At 39.1% G+C, this 27842-nt stretch overlaps 1 protein-coding gene across 50 annotated transcripts in view; it reads right to left on the bottom strand.

Annotated features, from left to right (window-relative positions):
- The window catches only part of CLASP2 (cytoplasmic linker associated protein 2), a 123509-nt gene that overhangs the window by 27576 nt on the left and 68091 nt on the right, over positions 1-27842 (bottom strand). For 6 of the 50 annotated variants that reach the window (XM_061464381.1, XM_061464380.1, XM_061464388.1 and 3 more), the window contains 16 exons: positions 27601-27660; positions 26272-26349; positions 25519-25686; positions 22926-22981; positions 21865-22035; positions 18638-18661; positions 16031-16048; positions 14044-14145; positions 13883-13909; positions 12150-12176; positions 10077-10247; positions 9039-9146; positions 4489-4551; positions 3686-3795; positions 951-974; positions 248-492 (listed from right to left, as the gene is read on the bottom strand). In XM_061464381.1, the coding sequence (XP_061320365.1) occupies positions 248-492; positions 951-974; positions 3686-3795; positions 4489-4551; positions 9039-9146; positions 10077-10247; positions 12150-12176; positions 13883-13909; positions 14044-14145; positions 16031-16048; positions 18638-18661; positions 21865-22035; positions 22926-22981; positions 25519-25686; positions 26272-26349; positions 27601-27660 (1452 nt within the window). The remainder of the gene's footprint in view (positions 1-247; positions 493-950; positions 975-3685; positions 3796-4488; positions 4552-9038; positions 9147-10076; positions 10248-12149; positions 12177-13882; positions 13910-14043; positions 14146-16030; positions 16049-18637; positions 18662-21864; positions 22036-22925; positions 22982-25518; positions 25687-26271; positions 26350-27600; positions 27661-27842) is intronic. The other 44 variants (XM_061464382.1, XM_061464390.1, XM_061464418.1 and 41 more) reach the window with 24 other exon arrangements.

The following is a 27842-nucleotide window of genomic DNA, read 5'->3' as shown; positions in this document are numbered from 1 at the left end:
TTGCAGGGATTGTATTGATTTGAAATTCCATTTCTTAAACTGAGCTGTCTAAACGGATCCTATATACTGGTGGCCAGAAGTGACAACAGCTTCCTCATTCCTTCCCCCATCTTACTCTGAGATGCACACCTTGCTTTCCCCTCTCCCCAGCATTCTGAATTCTTTGGAACATCAGCCTCCTTTCCTACTTCCCTTGCCACCCTTTGACTCTAAAATGAATTGGTTTTTGATTGGAATTTCTTCTTACCTTAAAGTTCTCTGGTTCTTTAACAAGTTCTGCAGGCCTAGAAGGCCTTCTTTTCTCTCTGACCAGTTGGAGCTGGCACAGCGATTTAGGACTTCAGCCACATCTTCTGTTTGTCTCATGTATGTTGGTATGCTGCCATTCCTAGAGCTATAGGACCTTTCTGAACAGGCACTTGATGCATCACTGTTGGCATCATCATCTGAGTACATCCCATAAGTCTCGTATCTTCTTCGCACAGGCTTCTTCTATAGTACAGAAACATCTCACATTAGCACTGATTTTCAAAGAGAGAGTATACAGACTCAAAGAATAGAGACACCGACAGTTCAATTTATCAGTGTGGCCCCTACTCCCTGCACTGATAAATGGCTCCAACTGTTCAGCAGGTCTAACCAAGTTAATAAACATTTTAAAGTATGGCTTGTGAAGTATTCCAAATATAAAAGCAAAGCAAATGCCAAGAAGACATACATTAGATGGAACATTCAACTTAAGGTTTACTTGTAAAAATCCATACAATTGTGTGACAGGGTAACATAAAGACTGTACTGAAAGTTAGTTACTTCTCTTAATTGCTTTATATATGTTACAGGATGTAAGACTGAGGTCTAAACCCACATACTCTGTCATTTTAACTTACTTTGTACCAAGCATGTTAATAGCAAAATATTAAACTATTGAAGAAAGAAAACAGTTTCTATACCTTAGTCCGTATGTCTCCTAAGAGCTGTTAGCAGTAAATTATTGAAAAGAAACAGAAATTGAGAACAGGAAGGTAAGGCATAGCAGCATTGACTATTAAACTACCTGCTACTGAACAACACATCGTCTTACTGTAAATTTTATTCTTAGCTCTCTGCATCTGATTAGAATATCATGAATTGCCAAGCAGTTTGCTAAGCTTCCATTTCCACTCCTCCACCTCTGTCTTTAACTTCCTTTAAATATCCAAATTTGGTCACTGCAACAATTGCCAAAAAACCTCCCAAACCCTAACGCAAAAACCCAGATCCCTTAAAAACAAACCCAAGCCAACAAAACAGGACACAACACAACACGCCAAAGGCCAGAGGGAAAAAAACAACCCTACCAAAGAAATGCTATTTACCCTGAAAGGAAGGCCACGCACCTCTGGCAAAACAACCCTGCCATTCAAATACTGGAGTTGAAGCTAGTAGTTAAAATCTGATTTCATTATACACACACAGAAGCAGCAGTGTGATTGGTTTCCCCTTGACTGGTTTCCCTTTAAATACCCTTCCCATTCGTACAGGCTTCTCATTTTTAACTGTGGAATAACTCGGTGGGTATTGCAATACAGGCCAGTCAATACACTATCTAACAAGCAAGCTTACTGCCAAGAGAACAAGCATACAGATGTGTAGGAGAACAAAGGAAGGGAAAAATCCCAAAGACATGAGCATTTCTGAACAGGGTCACCGTAAGTAAAAGAATTTGTAAAGAAATAAAATCGGAAGTGTCAAGGACTGTGCTGAAATAAAAGGTATAAAACCACGTGGAGATCTCCACGTTGCTGCGTTACTTGTATCTTATATTCAAAACCAGATCTTAGCCAGAAGACTGATGCTACTTTGGCTTGAGCAGTGTTAGAACTGGCCAAGTGTTTTTTATACCACAAAAACAGTAATATAATCCAGAATGTTTTTATATTACATCTGTCAGGACTGTACCTTCTACCTTTTAGAAATACTGTTCTGAGGAGGGCGCTTCAGTCTATGGTAACACAAGAAGGGTGTTCATAACCAGATTTCCATCTAAATAGGGTCCTTTATACAGCACAAGCTGTACACTGAGAGCATGGCAGGGAACCAGGCAGGCAAATGCTGCAGTAATAAATTATTGCTGGTCTTGATCCTTCTTGATCCTCTAAAGATTCTTCAGCTAGAATCCTTTAGAGTCTAGCTAAAACATACAAACCAATTTTCCTCTAACATTTCTAGCAGCATCAGGCTATTTTGGATCCAGGTCAGACAAACCAGTTTCTATGAACAAACTTAGTCACTTCAGCAAACAGGACACATTCCAGCCACAAGAGCAGGTACTGGAAGTATGAGTTTCTTCTAAATTTATATTCTTATTACATATTTTGCCCAGCTAAATCTGAATAAGCTATGAAGCTGTTAAAAGTACTGAAGATACTCTTCATGTAGCACCAGTGTGGATAAATTTATAGCACAGGCTGGTTTTCAAATTAGAAACAGGAGCTTTTCATGTTCCATAGACAAATGTTTTACTGTTGCTCCCTATTCCCAACTCCAGACTGACTGACACTTAACTAATGAGCATTCCCCATCAATGCTGAAAGCTTGTTACAAGTTTACAGTATCAGAAAAGGGAAAACCCACTCAATCTCACCATGACTTCTCAGACAAGATTTCACATATATCCTGGATCTCTATGCCAGTGAAGACACACCAGTATTAAACTGATGTGCCAAGAAGACAGTCTAAACCAAGGAATCTATAAACCACCAGATTAAAAACATGTCAGTGTTCTTCAGATGCTTTCCTTTGACATCTTGTTTCTCCCTGTCCAGTCATATCTGGCTAGACTTATTTATTTTAGAATCTAATTTGTAGCTGGTTTAAGAAAAAGCTTATTTGGAACATTAGTAAAAAGAGTAACAACGATTTGCTTAGAGCATCCTGACTGATCGATAGGTAACAGGTATGTACATTTTTATCAGTTATTGTATATTATTTGAGTATCATTAAATATTTGCTTCTGATTCATAGTCTAAGTATTTGACATTAACTGAAGACTTCAGCTTGATGATGTACGCGTCAGAATAGCAAAGGACATGACGTGTTCAGCTTGGCTCACTGGGGCAGGAGGGTCATGGAGCCAAACACTCCCTTTCTGAAGGACAGCGAAGGTTAAGAAAGGGAATGGCAGAACCAGGTTTAAGCTCAGTGTGACAGTTTGAAAAGAAAAGAAAACAAAGACTAAAGTTATGAAATGCTGCTTGCCAAGCCATCATTTATCTCTTCAGAATCAATCTTACATGTTGACAGGCAGAGCAGCTTCAAACAGAACCCAGACTTATGAGAAGCAGACTGCTTCAGCTGTCATCACTGCCAGCTCTAACAAGCTTTCAACCTACCCAGAAGTTTGGCTGTTGTGGACAACTGCTGGTTAATGCAACCTGCTCAAGTGGCTCCTTGGGCCACTCCAACAGAGCGGCCCAAACCTATTCCCTGTCTACTATGGAAAAAATGTACCTTTCTCAGAAGTTAAAAATCTCGTAGGGAACAAAAATCCCAACACTTTGCAGCTCTAGCAATTCTGTTTCTCTTTTTTTCCCCACCTAGAAGCCAGTAAAATCATGACTGACAAGTTCTTTTGCATACTTTAATATGCAGGTACCAAACATTTGCAGAGTCTCTATCCTACACAGCATAAATGTGAGATTCTTACCAAAGCATCTGCTACTGCCTCTTCCACATCAGAACCCGTGTTCAGAACTCGCATAGCACTAACTGATGATGACAATCGACTCGACTGACTAATTCCAAAGCTGGAACCTGCTATAACAACAAAAATGAACACAAAGAATTCAGTCACGAGAGGAACATGGGACATTAATATCACACTCTCTTAAAAAAAAAAAAAAACCCAAGCAGAAGAAAAGCATTTGCTTAACATTTCTAACAAATTATGTAGTGGCTGAAATACTGGTTATTTCCATTCTGAAGTCTTTAGTGGTGCAGCGAAAAGTAAGAAATGAAGGAAAAACCAAAGTCAGATGCACACATTCTGTTCTAGTACCACGGGGGAAAAAAAATCCCACAAAACAATGGTTTTAACTGAAAGAACCTTTTTTATTAGTTTTTTTTAGGTCTTCTTCACGTTGGGTTTTTGTTTTCATTTTACAAGGAAGCAAATGGAATGGGAATGCTATCGAGAGCGCTGATTAGAAAACTACATGCATAAAGAATGCTCTACAAACACTGAAAAATGGAAAACTAAAAAAAAAAAAAAGGTCTTCTGCAAGTAAAAATAAAATGGTTGTTAAGGAAGAAAACGATTAACATTGGCAGAGGGGTGGAGACAAAATCTAGCAACATAAACACAACTATCTGGATTACTAAAACCACGAAACTCAAATTAATACAAATAATGCTTTAAAAAACTGAACTATGAGAATAACCAAGTGGGTGGGGAAAAAAAAAAATCCAGGATGACTGCACAGATGACAGCAAAGTGTACTCATCCTTCACCTGTAGCCCCATAAACATCAGGAGTGTAGAGGGCACCAGTGGATCTGGAGTGATGTCTGGAAGCTGCAATAACAGGATCATATAAACCCTATCTATTACAGTGGAAGCAGAGTGCTGCAATAGTTGCTTAGATGAACAAGAGAATACTTATAAAAAGGTACAGCTTTAGCAAAAGAAACTGAGCATTACACAGAAGGAAAAAGCTCCAGGGAAGTTCTTTGATTATACAGAACACGATTACACAGAATTATATGGGATCAGGTACAGTGGACATTTCATGCATGATTTTCTTTTTAAATTTAAAAGATTAAACAGCAGATTAAAAGCAGACATGTTTAAAGAAAAGATGTGTGGACACATGCACACAAACACACAGAGAATCCTCAGCAATATCTAGATAGCTCCACGGATACTGGTCTTCTATTGCAGTTACTTCAATTCTATATGCTTACATACCAAACATCACCTGCAAGCAGGGCCTCTTGCATGAACCTACTGTCCTGGCAGCTGGCAGCTTGTGTAAAACTGAGTTCCTGCCTACGTGCAGGTAAGTCAACCTCGGTTAAAACTCACCGCTACGCTGAATGAAAGTTAAAATCAATTTTAAGTAAAGGTTTAAAATAACTTAATGCTATTCATATTTCACATGGGCATTATTTGCTTTGAATAAATCAAATGTGAAATTGAAACATTCATGTTACTTACTACAGTTCATTAAGATTCTTTAAAGTTATGGAAAGCAGGAACCAAAGATCCTGAAGGACTCTGAATAAAATTGAGCACTCTCCTCCTCCTGGCACTTGCATAAAACTGGTCTTTTAAAGATCCTAAAGAAATCAGCCTGGAGAAGAGAAGGCTGCGTGGAGACCTCAGAGCAGCCTTCCAGTATCTGAAGGGGGCCTATAGGGATGATGGGGAGGGACTCTTCATTAGGGACTGTAGTGACAGGACAAGGGGTAACGGGTTAAAACTTAAACAGGGGAAGTTTAGATTGGATATAAGGAAGAAGTTCTTTACTGTGAGGGTAGTAAGGCACTGGAATGGGTTGCCCAAGGAAGTGGTAAATGCCCCATCCCTGGTGGTGTTCAAGGCCAGGTTGGACAGAGCCTTGGGTGAGATGGTTTAGTGTGAGATGTCCTTGCCTGTGGCAGGGGGATTGGAACTGGATGATCTTAAGGTCCTTTCCAACCCTAACTGTTCTATGATTCTATGAAATGGATTCACCATTGCCAATATTTTTTTCTTAAACCAAGTAATTTTAAGTACAACATATGTCCAACAATTTATCTTCTTTCTTCTGTTCACTCAAGTTAAACAGCCACGTAAATGAAACAAACAGGGTTTGACAATTTGAACTTGAATTCAAATGTCCACCCATAGTGACATAAAATCATAACAGCTTTCTGGGGTTTAACTATAAATGCAAGTATTTTGCACCTTCTGGATACATGAAACAGTATAAATAGAAACCATAAATAATTCTCTACTCTGATGAACACTGACAGTGTAAGAGTCCAATTCGAATCAAATTACCCTGACACAGACCAAATCCCATTTGGGAAGCACGGTCCAAAGTCCTGCAGAGGTCCCAGGAAGAACACTGTGGGTTTGCCACATGAAATTCTCTACTCCTTACATCAGGCATAGCAATGTACTTCATTTCAAACTAAACCCATATGGAACTGTTTATCTAGGAAATTCTATTTTGCAACTGATGCTTTGTGAAGTCCTTGGTTCTTTAGGAGTGTGTCTCAGTATGGAAAAGGAGATGGAACAGAGGATGCCAAACCAGAGGTGTCAAGGCTGACAGAGCTTTAAATACAAGCAACAATGGGATAAAACTTTTCAACTACTTTCCATCACCAAGCCCTGAAAATTAAAGGTACAAGAAAAATTCAAACTTCAGGCACAGAATTCAAGATGATCCTGCTCCCATAGAGATTTGAAACATAATGGTCAAGTTTTTGAGACAGTAAAAGGAAGCGCTATACTGGATCAAACATACTTTATTCCAAAGCATATTCTCAAGAATATTCTTTGTACCCCTCTAATGGCAGAAATTGTGCCAGTACCGACTTTTGTTGTAGTGCTTTTTAACAAATGAATTAAAATAAGATTTTAAATGGCCTCAAAATAACATAATTTCTTAGCTAAAATATGAAAGTTCCAGTAATCTGATATTTAACTGTATGTAACAAGAAAAAATCCATTTAAGTGACTAATCCCTTGCTTTTCAAGAGTGGTGGTTATCCTCCCACATTATAATCTGATACTGAGATGTGAGATGACAGAAACACTTCATACAAGCGCATATGGAGCAGCAATTACGTGGCATTTGGGTCATTTTATGCCCCAAAAGGGCTTAGCATTCCAAAGCAACATTGCTGTGCTGAAAATAAGATGCAATACAGAATACATTCCCCCTTCCAATCCCATGTAAAGCTGCCTCTAGCTACGATCACAGACCTGAATTTGCCTTATTTCATCTTCTATCCTTGAGAAACACTGCATTTAGTATTTTTGATACAAGTTAATAGCATCTTATAGGACAAAACTGCTCCAAACACTGAATGACACTCAAAATTATTCAAATGACACATAATGGAAGAAATCCTAGGAATCCTCATTCATTCCAGGTACAGCTGCTGCTTGGTTGTTTTTTTTAATAAGACTGGATTCCTATTTGCTACTTTGCATTCTCAATGCTGTCAGACAATTCAATTGTGTTTCTATAGGTACTTGGTTTTGATATCTAAAGACAAAACCTCATGTAGCATCAGTCCCAGAGACCCATCTAATGGTATTAGTTTAACACAGATTTCTTACAATAACAAGCGTTTGACCAAAACTGAAATGTAAATCAGGTCTCACACAGATGCAACTGAAGTCAAGCTGTAGGGCAGCAAAAGCAACACAAGAAGATCTGGAAAATACCCTCCTTTGTAAAAGGAACAAAGCCGTGTATGTACTACAACAACAGGGCCAGCTGTGTTTTGGTAAAAACCACAAGTTTACTAAGGGACCCTGCATAATGTCCACTTTTAATTTTATTTCCCAATTAAGCAGCATCTGAGCAAATTAGCATTAGTTATTGAAACAGTTTTCATTCAATTAATCTGCACTTTGGCAATGAACCCATGGCTGACAGGAAGCATACTGACTTATCAGGTCACAATAGACTTCCAATGCTAATTAGGAGTACAGCTGGGTGCCTCAATTTGAGATAGAAACCAGAGATTTCCTATTTCAGACTATGTTTTACAGGTAGTGTTAACTGCAAGCCACACTTGAACAAAGAGAAGGAGAGGGACACATACTGAACACTAACTCAGCCAAAAACTACACCCCAAAACATCACTTTCAGATACAATTGTACAGAATTTTGTATTACCAAATACAAATACAAATATAAAACCCCCAAACACACAAACCCAATATGTAAAAAGACTTTTATCAACGTTTACTACTTCCTAGGAACCTTGACAAGGATACGTAGAGATGAGAAGCTTCCCTAACCCTTAACCAACATGTCAAAATAACCATAACCCAATGTTCCTGTGTCTTACTGACATTTCAGGAACAGACACAGCTCAACAACCCTGCCAAATCCTTCTAGTGCCAGGCCGACAAGCTGAAACACTAACTGAAACCAAAACTTGTACTTAGAGCAGCTCTAAAAAGGCAGGCTGAATGGAGCTGTACATGCATGAAAGCTCGAAGGTTTTGATTCCTCTTCTTCCCCACTAAACAACAGCTGCTGCCTCACCTACTTCTCACTTGTGCCATGCAGATTAAGCTCCAGAATGGTACTTTGTTCATCTACTTGTACAAGGACTTGGCTATGTGTGCTGCTTGCTTTTCCAAAATGGAAAGCAGCCTCATAACACTGCTCCAGTAGATTGGTCCTGTATCTGCAGTATTGTATTTACTTGCTTTAATAGCAAAAAGTCATAATTCCACTTTTTTTTTCACATAATACAGTGACGACACTATAGCTAAGGAGACATAAAATGAAGTATATTTTCTTCTTACACACCAGAATGATTCACTGGCTGAAGAGCAATTTTGAACAGCAGCATGCCCTAGCAGCTGGTGCAGGGACAGGCAGAGGATGGCAGTCACACTGTACTCTGCTGTGGATTATCTAATCTATCTAGAAATCTATCTATATTATCTATCTATCTAGAAATGGATTATCTAATTGCAACCAAGCCATGAGTGCTGTAGTAAGGAGAGAAACACATAGTTCCAAAAAACCCTTCCAAAAGCAGAACTGCCCTTTGGAAAAAAGGCACCCAGATGCTGCGCATCACACACCTTTCCAAGTGTGGGATTTAAGGTAAGACTAACACTAGCAAAGTGCTTATTTTTCAAGTGTGCAACCCATTCACACATTGGTCAGCTCTCCATGGAAGGAAGCGGTGAGTGAGCCAAAGGAAGGGAAAATAATGGTGGCTGGCTATAAGCTAAATGGAGGAGGCACGGACTCGTTAGGAGCAGTAATGAAGGGCAGGGACAGCCATGCAGGACAAGGGGCAGACAGTACTTACCCAGGGGTGGGAAAGAGCGGACAGGGCTCGTGTCCCTGCTACTTTCACGGCTGGCCTCCCGACTGCACCCCTGACTCACACTAGGGCGAGGAATGCGGCTGCCTCGTGCTAGTATGATTCAGGGTACAGACAAACAGCAGCACAGAAGGGAGAAGACATAAGAAAAGTTGCAATTTTAATGCAATTGTGGTTTTGAAGTAAGATCAAAGACGCATTTCTAAGAATAGACACTGATGATTATGCTGTGTTCTAAGTCATAGCTGTTTCTGCACACTTCTTTGATCGTGCTGGAGCATACTATGTGTAGCCCATTCAATGAAGTTATTGCTTCATACAGCTCAAAACAGGGATTTACCAACTCTGAATGAATGGCTGAAAAACCTCTTAAAAAGGATGAAGAGGGAACAAGCAATGAAAAAAATCTGAAGAGAGTACTGATTCAGACTTTGCACTCGGATCAATCTGATCAACAGTAACACAAATTAAAAATCCCATGGCCTTCCAAAGGCAGAACACAGAAAATGAATGCAGCTAAGGTAAAAATCAAACCAAAGAGCAGCAGCAACACCATTAACATCAACTGATATTCTTCACTAGTATTGTTTGTAATAATCAGGTTATATCAGGAGGTCTAAGACATATGACACTCATTTTTCTATCAATGAAATATACACATGCAAGCACACATACGAAGAACACAAAAGTAATGAAGAAAGTAATCTTTTCAAGATGGTATCACACTTTCATTCAACGGATGTGGGTATTTTGGAGGTAGGGATAGGAAGTGAAGAAAAGGAAAAGAGAAGGAACACAGGGAGGTGAGGAAATGAACTACTATTGCATTCTGACAAATAAATGGCAAAAATTTGAAGGTTTAGCTTAAATTTAGACCTGGTGAAGACTAGCCTCAGAAAATAGGCATGTTTTAGGTTTTTATTGATATGTATTGCAATTTTATCATCCACCTATAAGCAAACACAAGCCGGCACTTGCGGTAAGATGGGCTATAAAGAAACCAAGTTATTCAACAATTCTTACCTACTGACAATCTGGAAGGACTTGCTTCTCTACTGCACCCCTGACTTCGTGGGATTTTGCTCCGTTTTTGTGCAGCTGCAGGATTCACTAACACCCTCTGAACTCCTGTGTTCATAGTGGAAAGCGTGGTTGTTGTCAAAACTCTTCCAGGAGACCCAGATCTACTGCCAGCTGAAGGCAAAACGAACAAATGTAAGTAACCGCAAGAGAAGATATACACAACCGTGGTTAAAAAGAAAAGAAACGCTTAAAGTTAGTAGGGAAGTGGTGGTAGACTGAAATGGTCTGCAAAACTGACAAGGTACAACTGTGAAATAAATACCTTGTTCCAAGTTCCTGGAGCACTGTACAAGGTAGGTAAAATTATCAATTCAAGGAAGCACTTGACATGGTATTTAGCACTAGATACGCTTAAGAAACCATGAACAGTATTTCTAGTCTTCATCAACAGTTCCAGTGTCTCCAACATGAACTCTAATCACATTTTCCATGAAAAAAATGAAAAACCCAAAACAAACCCCCAAAATCTGCTAAAAAGCTGAAGGAACAACCTTAAACTAGTGATTTCATAATTATCCAGCTCTTCCAATGCAACCAATGTCGCAATAAGACATTTTTCCTAATAGTTAAACTCTTCACTCTTGCTTTTAAAAGCATGTGGTCTTCAAGCATTATTGTCTGAGAAGTTAAATAAAATGTCACTGAAGACAATTAAAGTTCTTATGCTCATTTCTGAGGATGTTATCCCACAGACTCAAATGACAATCTTCAACTGGTTTTAAACAAGCTAAAAAACCTGATCAAGACATATTTAAGAATCGCTTACTTTTATTAATCAAAACTGTACATTATGGAGTGCTATGAATCTTCAACACACTGCACTCACTACCAGAGTGCCCCGATTTTGATATTTCAGCTACAGAAAATTAAAGATCTAAGCCCTAATAGGGAATCCATTCTTCTCTAGTTGCAACTCATCTATACCACCAGTTGCTATATTGCCTCCAACTGCAGAATTCAAGAAGTCTGACCAAGTAAAAAGCAAAACGTAATTGTCACCCAAGGTTAATTCCATACAGATACAAACCTTTCAGCCATCTCAAACAAATAACCAGGTAACTGTATGCCCACAGCTATGCTATCAGATCTACAGACTTCACATGCAACATCTCAAGTGAGTTTCATGGGTTACTTCTTATGAGGCACATTAAAAAAAAAACATACAAGTTGATTAAAGCTTGACTTTATGGGAAAAGAAACAAAATCCCAACCAAAATAGAACATATGCTGGGAGGAAGGGTAGGGGAAAAGTGAAGCAATGTACCATGCACAGACTTTCATTGTTTGAATTTGAACTGGAAATGATCATTTAGTAAAATCCCTTTTCCAAACTATGGGCCTATTCAGCAGAAATGATAAATAAAATATTAAACAGCCTGCAGAAATCAAGAGTAACTTCTATAGCAGAAAAAAAAAAAGAAAAACATGGGCAAGTCTGTACAATTGCTGTGGGCTGCAAAAATTAAGGGTTAAGCAATTTCTGCGTATCAGGGCATTCAACTTAGACCTGCTATTCCTATGCCTTCTTCCTGCCCTCCAGTATCTCTTTAAAACAACTAAAATACTTCAGAAGTCTTCACTGTGCTGGAGACTTTCTGAAGGTTTTATTCAACAGTTCAAAACCCTGAAAAAACTACTCGAGTCTCAGAATATACAGAAGAAATGCAACCTCTCATTCTAATGCTTTATCTTCCTACAGTCTGAGCTGAGAAGTGCAAGCAAACCAAATGAAGCTTAATATCCTGAAAACACAATGCTGATAACAGCACCGGCACACTGTTATCAGTACTAGCACTGGCAGCAGGTCTAAGGGAAGTGAATGATGAAAGAAGGATTAACAAAACAGCATTCCAAAAATGACCAAAACCTCCCAACCCTACTGCCTTCTAAATAAAGATTACAACCAAGCAGGTGAGAAAAGCGAGCCAGTTTCTGCTGAATAGGGTCCTCAAATGAGAGATGTCAAACAGGTGATCAAACAATGATGAGTACACAAATTCCATAGACTCTTACCACCAAGGGGGTTAGCAGACTGTGATCCTGACCAAGTGTAAAGGCAGGATTAGGGTAGGGGTTTATAATCCATGAAGAGGGAAGGAGCAGAGCAGATTAAGGAAATGGGTGGCAAATGGAAATAAGAAAGCTTTAGTCATTTCACACAGGAAAAAAAGCCACAGGGGGTTATGTTAAAGCAGTGCTTTTAAGTAGCTTCCACAGTTGAAGAATTAAACTCAGATGCTATGCACAAAGCAGATGAAGCAAAGCTGCACAAGCAAATTACAATTCTTCAGCTTTCTAATCAATAACTGGATAATACTGAAGAATTACATTTCAATTAAACATGAAACTGTAGCCTTCATATCACTTTCAAAGAATACTGCATTGCCAAAAAGATTCAAGAGGTTCAACAGCTGAACAAAAAAATAAATAAATAAAATCACACACAAGGCCAAAACTTTACTTTAATTTAGAGACAGACAGTAAAGGAACTGAGCTGCAGGTGCGGTGGATGACAAAAAACCAACTCACAATGGCACAACTGAAAAGACTTGCACAGAATTTCAGATTTTCCTCTTTAAAATTCATCTGAGGTACAAGAGTAAGAATTTGTTTCCATTCAGATATTCAATTCTTTTTCTCTGAATGAAGATTGCAATGTCATTCTTGCACATGCTGCTGAATGACCTGACAACCAAACAGGAAAGGAGAGGAAAAAAATGGAGCTATTTTTTTCCATAGGTAAGAATAAACCAATGAGCTATAGATTGTACAGACACTTATTTTATGTTACAATTTAAAAGTAGGAGAGTAAAGGGCTTCTGAAACCCTAAAAAAAAAGTCTTTTGTAAAATCATTCAAATTTGCAAGTCTTTCATAAAATGATCTTTGAACAAAAGCGCTGTTGTAACCTAAATTTACAAAAGCATCTGTGGTGCAGCAATTATTAAAACATAAAAGCAGAAAGCTTCAATCTGATAGGAAGCTGTTCTCCCACTATCTGCTGGGGAAGTAACCAAGCATGGAAACATTGAGCACTTTGCTCCCCACAAGGATGTGACAATTTCCAGTCAGATAAAGCAACCACAAAGCTGGCACATGGTGCCACAACTGCCCTTCACCTGCCTACTTCTATGTGCCTGGATATCTTCCTTAGAACATCTCAGAATTCTTGTTCACCCCCACTGACAGGTTCTAATGAGCTATCTGGAGCCATCAGTGATGAATAGAAACACTAATGAAAGGCTGTAAAAATGCATTCATGCATTTAATTTTCACACATCATCACATGTAAACAAATCTAGTTATTTAAGTGTCAATTCAACTTATCTCTTTAGACATGAATACTGTGCAAAAAGATCCAAGAGCTAGGGTAGTGCCCAGCTTAAAATGAAAACAGGTGTGCCTGGCTAAAAAATAAGGCTTTTTGAAAAATGGCAATTAGGTCTGGCAGGTAACACTGAGGAGACCATTCAGTGTACCCACTCTTCTGTATTTCTCATCCATGCCTCATTTGTGCCTCAACTTAACTGGTCTTTCGTGTTGGGGAGGTCAGAAATGGGGGGGAAAAGAATGTTGAGAAGTTATAACTGAAGACAGAATTTAAGGGTAGATTTAGTTTTCATTTCTTGTTCCAATATCTAATTTAATTGGCAAATGAAGACCTAACCTATTATTTTGTCCAGAGAAAAACAACATGAATTAGAAAAGCATGCAAATACCACTGACCCAAAACACTGAAAAAATACCTTCATTGCTGTCTGGCGATGAAGAACCTAAGGCACAGAACAACAACTCAGTATGTAGCTATGTTTTAAAGTTAACTTTGACTGTAGCCATTGGTCAATGAATATATGCTTAAGCATTTGGCCTCTTTATCAGGTATAACTGACAAATAGAATATACATACGCTGAGACTGTGACACCACTTTGGTTCTACTCCGTCCTCTTGAATCTGTTTTAGAATTGGCAATACCAACAGAAGCTGTTGAAAGCTTTGTTCGTATACGACCTAGAACAGAAAAAGGGCATTAGATCAGTTTTTCACAGTAATGTAGAAAGCAAAGCATCAGTAGCATTTACTAACATTCTCTTAAGTTTCTTTAAATAAGAAAGAAGTATAATGTAATTCAACTGGTGAAGATTCATTTGGGATAATTAGTAGAAATTTGAACACCTTGAAGGACTTAACAGTGGAGGAATCAAAGTACTTCCCCTCTGATGCTGCATGTTTCTGTAAATGATTTATGCTATCACTTGAACACCCTGACTATAGCTAGATCATTCTTGCTTCCTCCATCAATAGGTTGATTACATTAAAAAAGGAAAGTTTATTAAATATAATAAGCAATGCATATGCTAATGCTGCTGTACCAAGTAAAGTCTTCTCATGATTACTTGTGGTTGTAATTCTGCTTTTGCTGTCAGAAACCTACAAAAATTATGTTCATTGGGTTCTGAGGCTTCTGCCTAACTTCACTCCTCAGAAATCTAAATACTGGTTTTCCTGTTAAGGAAGGTTCCACCATTAGCCTGGCCACAGTTACACAGACTTCTACCTGATTTCCCAAACCTTTTACATCATTTTACAAAGAGCAAGTACACTTAAGTACTTCTCAGTGAGAACACAATATAAGGAAATGCTACTCTTCTCAATAAATAAAAGAATTAAATCGCTTCCCTCTACAAAGCCAAACCACCTTGGTTTGGGTTTAACTTTTCTGCTTTATTAGCTGTGTTCCTCATAACACCCAGCATGTACAGTGAAATTGCAAAAGAAAGACTCCAGTTGGATGAATCATAGGTAACCGAAAGATTATCCATAAAAGAAAATAGTAGAAGTATATCCTACACTTCCTGAGCCAAGCTCTGCAGCAACAGAAAAAAATGAAGTCAAAACCACGCTAACCAAATTCTTACAAGTTGCAAGAACAAACCCCAAGAAGCTTATACAGGGTAGATGCAGCTCAACGAGTAATCCACTTTAAAACCAGCTCCATTAAAATGTTTTCTAGACATTTAGAGTCAATATTAGACCCAAAAGAATTAGGTACACGGACTGGTATTAAGCTCTAGTCTCTTTAGGCTTTCCACAGCAGAATTTGGAGACCAACCAAGTTAATATTATTCATCCAAGTAGAGGGAATAGCCATAGATGAGAGTCTATAAGAGAATCAGGATAAAGGAGGTTATTCACTAAACTGTTAGAAAACGATATGCTAGCGAGAACGGTTAGATTAACTAGTCCAAACTCTACTAGTTATCCCTGTGCAATAGCAATGTTTTCCCCCTGAGTGCTGTGAGACTGCAAGGCATGTAACTGCATACAGAATCTGGCCCAAAAACCTGGGAATACAGAGTGCCACTATTTTGATACTATGTTAAATTACCACTGGGAACCTGGTTCAATTTTATCAGAGCACAAAATTTGTGCTTCCAAAGCAAATGAACTGTTAACTCACTTGGGAGTCTCTACATCCATTTCCTGATGACAGGTTTAAATGTTAATAGCGTATTGAACATGAATCTGCAAGCCTCAAAGAGATGAGTAATAGCAGCACCTGCTTCCCAGAGCACGAACACATCTGATGAAATATTCTGTGACAAGACTGGCTTTAAGAAACAAATGGAAAATGATAAAGCTCCTATGTTCTTTACGCTAAACAAAATGTTAAGCCATGGCACTTCTACTGCAGATGAGTACTCGAGAAATGAAATAAAAGCAAAAGAATTTTGAAGACACTACAAGACAACCAAGTATTAGATGCATAAGCACTCTGGACTTCTGAACCTCCACAAAGCCCCAGAAAGACCATATTCTACTTTTAAAGCTTAATTTGTATCAATGAAAAGATGAAGCTGAAAATATTAGCTGATCTAGCAAAATATTTTCTTACCATCTTCAGAAGCTGTTCCTAAACAGAAAAAAAAACAATAAAATACATGATATTCCAAACAATATTGTGTCTCTCCAGTCCCTTTTTGAGATTAATTTTATGAAACTTGACAAATTTTATCGAGAGGGCTAAAGCTTTTGTGTTGCAACTCCATTACTGAAGAAACATTATCAAGAAACACCAATACTATACTGCTAGTGAGTTACAGGAGCACAGCATTTAGCACTGGCTTCCAAACTGCTTTACACAACTACAACAAAAAGTAAATAGGAAAAAATCAAAGCTGAGATCAGTCAATAAAATGCCACGTAAAGATGAAAAACAGGCATTAAAAATACCTTAGTGCAAGACCTTCTGAAAATGAAAACATACTATTATAAATTATACACGGAAAAAACACAGTGTTTCCCACACTGGACAGTGATAACTGGACAGGAGACAGCAAAGAGGATGTCTCCGAATTAAGTCCATGATTTCTCTGAAAATGCACAAGACGGGGTTTTGCTCAGAGAAGTGGAAGCAATGAGTTTGCTGAAAGCAGATCACACATGAACAAGTACGCCAAGCTGAAGGCTCGATGATGACAAAATGAGAGTGAGACAAATCTTTTTACTGACACCAGTACTTGGGAGTTGATGGGAAGCTCTCTAAATAGCAGTCCTTCCTCTCTCCAAGTTGTTTTGAAACGATTCTGATTATGGAATAAAACATGTACTGGTAGTGATAAAAATGTTAAACGCCTCACAAAAAACCCAAAGGGTATTTCCATTTCTATTTTCACTTTCTGCCTCTTCTGCCTTGTAAAAGAACTTCAATGACTACAACATCTGTCAGTGCCTTTGGCTGGCCTCAGCTGAACTTTCTCAGCAGATCTGGCCATGGCTTCCTCATCTTACACTACCTTCAAGGCGTTAGCTTTAAAAACCTCCCTCTGAAAGATTAATTCAGTGTAAATTTCAGTGCTTCCTCACAAAAACCAGTTACAGTGACATGCATGTAGGAGTGCCTCAAAGTTTTCCAGACCAAATTTGCCAGCGTCTATCAAAAAAACCCAAACCCTACTTATCCCTCCAAGATCCAACATGTTCCAGAGCTGGATCTTGGAAGGCAGGTTCTATGCAGCACCTAAGCAAGGCTAACAGCTAACTGCTCCTAAAAGGGACTGTTTTGTTTCTCCTCCTTTGTGCTACGCACCTGGTTTGGATGGCTAAAGGCTCACTATCAGCTCCAAGAGCTATGTGACAGAAAACTACTCACTTTCAGTTTATGAAATTCAGTTTTCTGGTGTTTGTTCATCTCCAGTGATTGATAGTGGATTATTATAAGACGCTAGCAAAAGAAGCGGTAAAACCACATGGCCAGGGTTAGTGGAGAAGTTAAAGAACGTTAGTTCCTCCTGGTGGTGGTTAGATCAGAGCAGCTACAGTTGGAGAGCTAAGCTATGTTCATCCTGTCTCACACATCATCCCTACAGACAGCCTCTATAAAAAACCCTGTTATACTGACCAACTGTGGGACACTTCCCCTACTGTTTTAAAATGATGTGTGGGGCACCAGTAGTTGTGACTATTGGTCTGAGCAGAAGAAAAAGCCTGCACACATGGCCATAAGAACCTTTGTCGCTGGTAACAATGTGCAGAAGCTCAAGATTAAGTGTTTAGCAGGGACAGTTATGAATAAATCCTCTTATATGCACCACAAGGGAATCTGACATGGAAATAAGCAAGACTTACTTCCTGTACAAACTCCCCTTGTTCTATTCAAGTAGGCTTGCCACCTGCAATGCTCAAATTTTCATGTATCCTCTCAACTGCTTCTCATGAAACTGATGACCTATGCTTTAAAATGATTTGGGATTCTGGGTCTGAGGGATCTACCACAACACACTTTATTATAAGGGAAGCAAAACTTACAGACAACTGCTACGGGAAGCTCGATTTTCAACTGCTGTGCAGTTAGGATAAAAATACAAGACAACTGCCTCCATGTGTTTAATACAACGAATTAAGAAAACCCAAGTGCTAAAACATAGCTGGAATACATGGCAAGCTATTTTAACAGACAGGTCTTCTTAACAGCCTATTGCTTAATAGAATTACATTATATTAGAGGATTTCCTGGCACTTAAAATTCAGTAGCCAGACTAGATTCTGACACAGTACACCTGAAAGAGATTTTAGCTTAATTTCTTAAAAAATCCTTAATTAGGTGGCCAAGCACCTTCTGCTCTCCCACTGCTGTTCTGCCACGAAGCCAAATAATTTGACTTCACAGGTCAAACTTATGGGAGATGATGGAGCTACAGCTAGTTTTAGGAACACATGTATTGATTAGACTTGCTCTGTAATTAACAGAGCTCTTAAAACAGAATAGGAGTAACAACCATTTCTGACACTTTCTGTTGCTGTGATAGACCAGTCATCAAAAACATTGATAAATACAGCATTAACACAACACATATATTAAGACATCAAGATTACATAAAGGTTAATGAAAACAGCACAGTATTTTTGTTAATGAAAAGAAATATATTAAATAATAATTTTACGTAAGACACTTTATTAAGTATTTAATAGAATTAAGAGGACAGACTAAATGATTTCTTACCATCCATCTTGTCAGAAGTATCCTCTTTGTTGAAAAAGCAGGCAAAGAAACAGGGAAAACTTAGTGTGTTAGAATAAAGGTGTTCACAGCAGAGTCATAAAACATTAATTAAGGAAAATACATTAATATTAAACACAGCAGACATGTTTATCCAATTCATGCATGTTTAAGCTACCTTAAGTAAAAGTAGGTTTCTCTCAGTACAAGGTACAAAACTACGGAAAGGGGCAGAAGTACCCTGGCACAGGGATGTGGAATCTCTCTACGTTACCCAGATTGAAGAAAACCCTCACAAGTAAAATATCTATGACCTGTTTCAGGTTTGGTATCAACCACTTCTGAAGCATTAGTACATATTTATATCATTACTGAGCAACAATATTTATGTGTCTTATAAAATTTGCTCCTGAGCATGAAGCTCCACCTGGGGTAAGGGGCAGCAGGAAAAAAAGACATGGCAATAAAGACAGGGGACAAATGGAAGGAAGTTCTGCTGTGGTTCAAAAGCATTAAAGATTCACCAGTTCAGCTGGAAGGTAGCACACATGTATTCTGACAGGAACAATGAAAATCAAACCATTTAGCTTGACAGAGATACAATTTCAGCTCCAATCTCCTCAAGAAGGACATTCATACTTGACTATGTCAGAGGCAGTCAACATTTAGAATAACTAGAGAATGCCTTCCTGCTTCTAGAACAGTCTTCATAAAAATAAATCATAAATAAGCAAGAGTTGTTCTATTAATAATAAAAGCAGGTGAGGCAGAGATGACTATAGGTTACTAAGCTCAAGAACTTGTGGTCCTCTGAGGCTCTAAATCTGGCAGCTCTTTAAGCAAAAGGTGGATGCTTCTCTGTAAGGGAGGGTCAAAATTAACCCAAGCTTCAGGAGACAATGTTTCTTAGTTTTGGTATTGACTGCAACACCTGAGAAGATGTGGAAAGCAGCACAAAAATACAGGAACATCTTCTAGGCATTTTAGCAGCATGGTCAGCATTATCTTGACATTTCTATCACTTAAGTTTCCACCTTTGGACTCACATGAAACAACCCCCTTGCTATGAACAGAGGGGAGTTTACAAATTAGCCCATTTTCTGAAACGTGGCACTTGCTTGGATCCACACCTCATTATCTTAAGGTTACCTTCTGAAAACTAAGAGCAAATACTATTTTGAGGTGGATTGTGTGATTAATCCATACAAACATACAACAGTCACACTCTACATGCATAATTTAACTACCTTACCAATATTAAAAATACAATTAGGAGAATAATAAGCCAAGCTCCATCAAGCAGTACTGTGCCTGTGTGACTGCAAACAAACCTTGGCCTCCTTGACCATCCCTGCCCTTATAGCACCTGCACAGGATTTGCCTTTACTGTACATTATTGTGCCATTTCCAACTGCCACTGCTTTCTTTTCCACAGGTGACAGCATCTGCTAGCAAGGCAAAGCTTTCCAGCTACTCAAATCTAAGGATTCAAAAGAAACTAACCTGGACTTACTGCCTGCTTACTCTGCTCCCCCACCCTCACTCAGCAAACCCATAAACTATGAAAGAGAATAAGCCATTTCTTTATTTCTGTATTCTAACCCTGCATAAACCCACCACTGTTCACTTCCCCGTAAACCTCTGTGCCCTCCTCCCTCAACCCTTGCTTACAAAATCCTGGGCATGAATCCCATATTGCTGAAAATGTTCCGAAAGCAAACCAATACCCCAGTCGAGAGCTAACTTTCTGTGAAAGTCTTAAGACCAAAGCAGTCCATTTCATCAATTTCATCAGCACCAAAAAGGCAGATTAACAGAGAGAGACTGCTCTTTTCTGTTTTACTTCCTTTCTTCCTTCTACCACCATGCTGTGTGCCACTTTTACTTCTCAACATCAGCTTTGTCTGACATTGCTGCAAATCAAAACAGACCAGGCAATGATCTGATCTTGGAGAATAATCATCCCTCCTATTTCAGGCTTTTAGGCACTAAGTTAGGAGGACCTGAGGATTCCACAAGCATCTCTCCTCCACCCAGCAAACTGGTGGCCCCCTGCTACCCAGGTTCTCCAGTTCCCCTCTGTGGGCACCAGAGGGACCTCACACCCAAAATCCCTATTGCAGGTAGCAAGTACTCCTTTCAGTCAGCACACACTCATAAACTTAATCCTAAATCAGTGGTGTTTAAACCGGTTCAAGTAGGACCTGATGAAAAAAGAACCAGCTCATTTAAACTAGTTTTTAAACAGACAACAAAAACCTTTGGAAACCATAGCCTGAGTGTACCCCAACACCTCCGCAAACACAAGGTAAATCAGAACTATCTGGTTTCTCTGCCTCTCTCCTGATCGTCTTCAGCAATACTGACATTAGGACATGCCTCGTCAGCGATCTCACTGGCACACAAGCCAAGAAGAAAAAGCCAACAGTTTTGTGAACACTACATCTCACTTCCCCTATTGCTACTCCTAGAGTATGGATAACCTGAACAGACAAAACCCTGCCCATATTTCTTTACCCTTCCCACTTAGCGGAGGTTCTAGCATTTGCTATCAACACCACCCAATACTCTTCTACACTCTTATCAGTTGTAGCACTATCTATATCCAACAGCAAGTATTCTTATCAAGGAAGACTGTTACCTACATGAAAAACATCCACACAGTTCCACCAACATGCTTAGGAAAAAAAACTATGAAATCAATGTCATGTATCATTGTGTAAAAAACTTTTGTATTGTGTGAAGAAGCCACCACTTATTGCCAGGATGTCTCTTTAGCACTGTTGTAAAACAGCCAAGGAGCTGAGAAAATGGAAAATCAAAGAGTCCTAATACTCATTTCCTTAGTACATCTAAAAACAAAAAGCCACGATTTCCTTGGGTGATGTGGTTTAGTGTGAGGTGTCCCTGCTCAGGGCAGGGGGTTTAGAACTGGATGATCTCAAGGTCCTTTCCAACCCTAACTATTCTATGATTACCATCTGCTGTTAAGTGAGGGTACCATTCCACCCAGTGTTTAATATTAACTCCAGATTAACAAATGTAAGGACCAGGTATGGACACACTCTTTGTACTGGCATTCTCCCAGCACAAGACAAAACCTCTCGCTAAGCTGGTCACTTGCTCTTCTGCAACATCCCACCACTACTGAAATGACCATTTTTTCACAGGTAGAAGCGCTTTCCTGGAACCCACTGATAAACCCCTCAAGGTGAGGACGTCTTCCTTACCTAAGGATGCATAGGACCCTGGGGGCAGCCCAGCTGCCAAGAGGCGTCCGGCTCCGGTGGGCTGCCCAGCAGCGTGGCGTGCCTTGGCGCCTGCGGCAGCGTTGACATCTATGTCGCTGCGGGACCTCTGCAGCGCACCCGGGCTGGCAGTGCTCTTGGTGCTGCCTGAAGCTAGCAAAGAAAGATTAGGAAATCAGTTGGCAATGGATGAAATGCATTGCATTAAACAGGCTAACATTCTCTAGTACTGCAGCCTACCTGCGGAAAGGACAGGAAGCCATGTAAAATGGTGTAAGTCAAGTATTACTGACGTTAAGAAACAAACTAGACCTGGTATTGCCTTGAAATTCAGCTAAAGAGCTATTTATTTTACAGTAGTATTTACCTTCACTCATTGTGAAACTTCAGCATTAATACAAACTATGTGCTCTCACCCCAGTACAAATCATGACATTCTTAACATTCATGTGATTTATTCTATCATCATAAGGAGAGTCATGGCACCCGTTGTGATTCTGAGGGGAGGTAACATCGTCAACACTTAGCTGAGATACAGCCACCAGCAGGCTGAATGCTTACCTTGAATTGCTTTAGGGTCCCATCTTCTGTAACGTATTTCTATTCACCTCCTATTATGAACTGAGTATTAACTATTTGTTTCCATTAATTTTAACCATTGTTTTATGTCTTCAAAACTTGACTCTCAATTTACCAGCTCAGTATCCAGAAAGCAAGCACCCTCAGCTACTGGCCACTTGTACAAAGGAGTTTCGTGATTTACTCCAAGCCAATTTGCTACTAATTGATCATTTGTGTCTTATACTTGCAGCAACTGGAAATACATGAAGCAAAGTATGAGGCAGCCTTAGCTCCAGATGTAGTCTGTAGTGAGAGGTACCACTGTTCAGCTTGTAAACAAGGGAAAAAGCTTAAGACAGTAAAATGTTAAGCCGCATTTAAAGCTTTTAATTCAAAGAACACAAAGAACAATCGCTGTGCCTTATATCACATCACTATATATCACTATATATACTTATATCACTATACTGCAACCACCTCACCTCTGCCTGCCAGGCTTGCTGCGTTGGCTGCAGACCATTTGGAAGACAGAGGCCGACTGGAAAAAGAAAACAACAAAACAAACCCATAAGTCTCATATACCAGATGCAAAAGTCAATAATAAAAGAGAGAAAAAAAATCTTCTGTTCTTCTCTCCCCTTCAACTTTTTCAACATATTTTATATAAGCACATTAAATACAGAATGATAAGAAAAACACGATCATCTTATCTTTCATATTCCATAAAATTCCATTTTCTTCACAAAGCATTAGTTCTTTGGTTACCAACAGGCACACTCAGCTAGCACAAGGCTCAGGCATGGTCAGTACAAAGTTTTAACCACAGGGCTGATCTTACACATCAGCTGTCAAACAAGCATGGTGGAAGCTGCACAAGGCTCGAGTTACAAATGACAAAGGAAAATGCTGAATTTGTAAGCAGCTAGACTGAATTTCCCCTGTTTCAGTGTTAGAGACTCTCACAATTTATAAAAGGAGAAAAAAACCCATGTCCTCTGTGTTTTCTCTCCATTTCCCTTTACTCTTACTACAAACAAAAAAAAAGAGTAGCTGCTGAAGCAGAATCTTTTTGCCTACTCAAGTTTAACTGTGAGCCCTTTCTTCTGCCTGGCTCAGAAGGGTAAAATGCAGGCAGAGGGACCAGGGAGAAGCAAAAGGCAATTAGAAGAAAGCATGATACTTTATTCACTGATTCCTACCTAGCGATCTAAATACTCATCTGACGGGGAAGGTTTGTATTTACTGAAACAAGTGACTATTTCATCAATAATCAAATTACCACCTCAGTCTGGAGACTCAGCTTCAGTAAAAATAATCCCTCTCTAATTTGAAACCAGAAAGCAGAGCTATGAGAGATGCCTCATGTGGTTTGTGTACTCGAGTTATTAGCTCAGGTGCCCAGTGACAATCCAGAGTTGAGCACTGTCACCTAACTTCTCACATGTGTTTGCAGCTTATTATGAGTAATACCTGCTTTTCTGCCACTACTCACTAGTAGTTTGGAGGCGTTTTGCTGCAGGCAAGTTGAGGAGGCTGAGGCATATGGTCATCCTGACCATATAAAAGATGCTCCAGACAGAAGGCCCAGACAACTACTACAATCTATTGCAAGTAACATTTCACTTAAGCAGTTTCATGTAGGTAGGCACAAGTAACTACACTTCTAGCCTTTTTAAAACCATACTTGATCAAATGGTTTGTAAGACCTGTAAATTCAGAGGGTCAAAAATTATGGGGTTTCAGACTTTTGGGAAGACCATACCCATGCTTCCTAAGGTAGTCTACACAGGGAGAACTCAACATCTGTATTAGAAGCGAGAAATAAGATTTGGGATAACATAGTGAAAATAAAATGCAGCTAAATGCAAAATTAGTGAAAATAACATTAAAAATTAGTTAATTTCAATATTATAATCTCTTCCATTCATCTCTCTTTTTACTCCTCCCTTTCTATACTGCAGCACTTTACATATCTTGCGATACAGGAAGTAACACTTGAGGATTTAAGAGTATTTTAAGATTCCAATTTCTCTGTAATTTAGTTTTTAACATTTTATTACTAATAACTCATTAACAGCGCTGATTTTCAGCCAGAGCATATAGATTAAATTAAACAAGAGTAATTAATCTTTGAGTAAACACTGCTTTGTGAAAAAGTGTTACCAGTAGTCCACATTACAGAATTATTTTTGAAGTGTTTTTCCTAATTACAAGTATCACAGGAAAGATAAGATAAGCTTCTGGTATTTGAGGCAGCAGCCAAAAAAAGTGGAAAAGATTAACTTCTAATATGCTGGAAGCAGTCTGCTTTCAAGTCACAAGCGAGCAGGCAAGTTCTCTAGCTTTGGAAGTGAAGCTTTTGAATTAAAATTGTTAACAGGTTTAAATAGTTTGAGGAAGCTTTCAAGAATTTAAAGAAGAAAATCACCACGTACAATTTTACATTTCTACTAAAAAGCTAGTAGATTTCTACTGCTATCAGTACCTAAGCAAGCTTTTCATTTGTTTAGCTCAAGTGTACATTTTAATGCTCCACTGACTGCAGCACAGAGCCACTCTCCAGTAATCAGCATAGCTGCAAAATACTAGTAATGCATATTCAATACTGTAAAGACAGGAAGAAAACACCAGTCTCTGATCTGAATGTCTCTGATCTAAGTGTGTGATCTGGAGGTCTTTGAGCCTCCACGTCCATGTCCCTTTCTCATACTTCTCAGTAAAAAGGAAGAAGAAAAGGGGTAACAACACTATTCCTAGACATATTCATTGCACCAGGACACTGGACATCAGTATGTGAACCTCAAAGATACTACGGTGTAACAGAAGCCATGAAGGAATAAATACATGAATACAAACAGTCTGCTAAAATGCAGTTAATTGACTGCTCTTCTTTCCCATCTTGCTGAGGTAATACTGTCATACAACAAAATACAATGAAAGACTTACAGTAAAAAAACAATATTGTGACAAAATGCAACTGCAGCTTTTCAGTACACCACAAATGTTCAGCTTATTTGCTTTTGAGAAACAGATTTTATTTGTTTGTAGGCTAAGAAACAATGAAGTGACCCTTACTTGAGGCTCTCCTGTGAGCTGGAGGATGACCTGTCTGACTGAGGGAGAGATGCAATACTGCCAGAATTCTTCAGGTAGGTCTGGAGGCTTCTTTGATAGGGTGGCTCAAGAGAATTGTACAGAGTCTCTGCTTCACTAGGAAAGTGATTTCTAAGACCCAGATAAGCCCTGAAAATAAGAGAATAACCACATGGTAATTCTTCCATGTTGTCTTCAAACTGTGGAGTCAGGAAGTAAAGATTACAGAATGAATCAGGGATGGGAAGGGAAGGAACTCAGGCTGAAAATATGCAATGCACACAATAGTGCTTATCAAATCATAAAAGCAACTATCCACATTGACTGAATTAATCTTTGGAAAATAACTTCAGTCTATCCTCTGGAATTCTCACATTCACTTACTGCTTCTGTGGGGAAGCAAGATAAATTCTTTTTGGCCTTCTCACTAGCCAAAGTGATACAGTTGTTCAATGACTTAACTGAGGGGGGGGGGAAGCAAAGAATGATTATGCAGCAGTATCAACCGTTACAACTCCTGTTTCAGTAGAACCCTCAAATGCTGTATGACAGTATCAACTGCCTCAATTCCATAATGCCTTCTGCCAAAACCCCAGACGTTAATTCAGAAACATCCATTTTCAAGCTACTTACATCTTCTCCTTCAGCCACAGCTTGCTGCTCACCTTGATTATGTAAATTTTTTACTTATGTAAAACACACAACTTTTCAGAGCAAAACGTAGCCCAAACTCACTTTCTTGCCTCCACTCTTGCTTCTGCATCAGCATCATGAATGCCCTTCTTGATCGTTTCAACCAAGACTGCTGCATGCCTAGAAGACAGACATTCTTCATGCTATTTTGCTACGCCACATTCTATTTTAAGCAGTAAAGTTTTACACTGTAATTGACATTTCTCTAAGATGCAAACACCAGCTGAGATAGCTCTTCCCAAGATATGAAGTAAACAAAGGCTCCAGCACACTGATGACATAGCTGCACTTTCGGTGAAGGTTTAGGTAAGCTTCCTCCTTCAGTCTAGAGAGTTATAATCTACTTTTCAGACATACATCCAAGTATCACACTGGAAAAGTTACTTAAAAGTGCCATTTTTAAGGCATCTGCTTTCCTGAAATGGAAAAGCTATTTCCCCTACTATATTGGTAGTAAGAAAAAGGAAAAAATTAAGATTAGTAAGTCTGGAAATATCTCTGACAGCTTTTGGCCTGTGAGCACTTAATCTCAATACGTACTCAAAAAAAACCCACAGCTAAGCACCTAATCAGAACAACCAAAAAATTGTGACAATAAACAGATTTTAATTCAAGAGGGTTTTTTTTTGGGGGGGGGGAATAAAGGGTTTTCATTGGGTTGTGTTTGGTGTTGTGTTGTTTTGTACATGTATACACACTGTCACATAAACCAAGAGATCTCCCCATTGCTCCCTTTCTCAGGAGCATCTTGAGGGGTTGAAAGGTAACTATGCAGCTGGATGAGTTCTTCCAATCCTTCTTCTCCGGAGATCCTGCAGTCCCTTTCCTATTACTCTGTGCTCACAGGATACATTCTGCAGAGCTGATGCACATAGTGTTTTCCTGTCTACCCACAGAAGCTACAGTGTGCTTTTAATCATTAAAAGTCCTCCAGCTTAATCCTACTTGTCCCCTCCCATGGCAAATACACAAACGCCCTTCCAGGATAAAGGACAGAAGCTTCCCAGTGCATCTTTGCTGCACAGGATACATGATATAAGTGATACCCATGCTCACATGTGGTGTAGGAAACGCAGAGGGCAAGGAGAAGAGACAACATAAAGTCAAAGCTGTACCATGGTTTACTGTGAGGTGTCCCTGCCCATGGCAAGTGGGTTGGAACTGACTGATCTTAAGGTCCTTTCCAACCCAAACCATTCTATGATCATACAACTCCTGTCTCTCTGCACTTGAATGAGCCACATGTCCTCCTGTGCTAGAAAGGCTGGCCAACACCAAACAACATAATCCAATTAAAGGATTCAATGAAAAGATTTCTGTCTGGAAATTCATTAGTAGTTTATTTTGGGGAAAAATTATACTGGTCCGTACCTTTCCAATGAATGTGTCTGCCACTCTTGTAACAACAGGTCTAGAAATTCAAAGGAGCGCCTAGAAAGACAGAACAAAAAGCTGTAATTAATACTCATTTCTCTAACATGCTTGGGGAACGAACAGTAACTTTATTCTTTCCCCCTGAGGGAAACAAATACATAAAATATAAGTACATTTGTCTGGCAAATAAAGGTATTGGCTGCCTTACTGCAAAGGTAAAATATTCAGTGGAGAAAGTA

Source organism: Pezoporus flaviventris, unplaced genomic scaffold, assembly GCF_033815535.1.
Source record: "Pezoporus flaviventris isolate CSIRO_AGI_PZ_B2104156 unplaced genomic scaffold, CSIRO_AGI_Pfla_v1 ptg000037l, whole genome shotgun sequence".
Lineage (NCBI taxonomy): Eukaryota > Metazoa > Chordata > Aves > Psittaciformes > Psittacidae > Pezoporus > Pezoporus flaviventris.
This window is presented reverse-complemented; position numbering and strand designations above follow the sequence as displayed.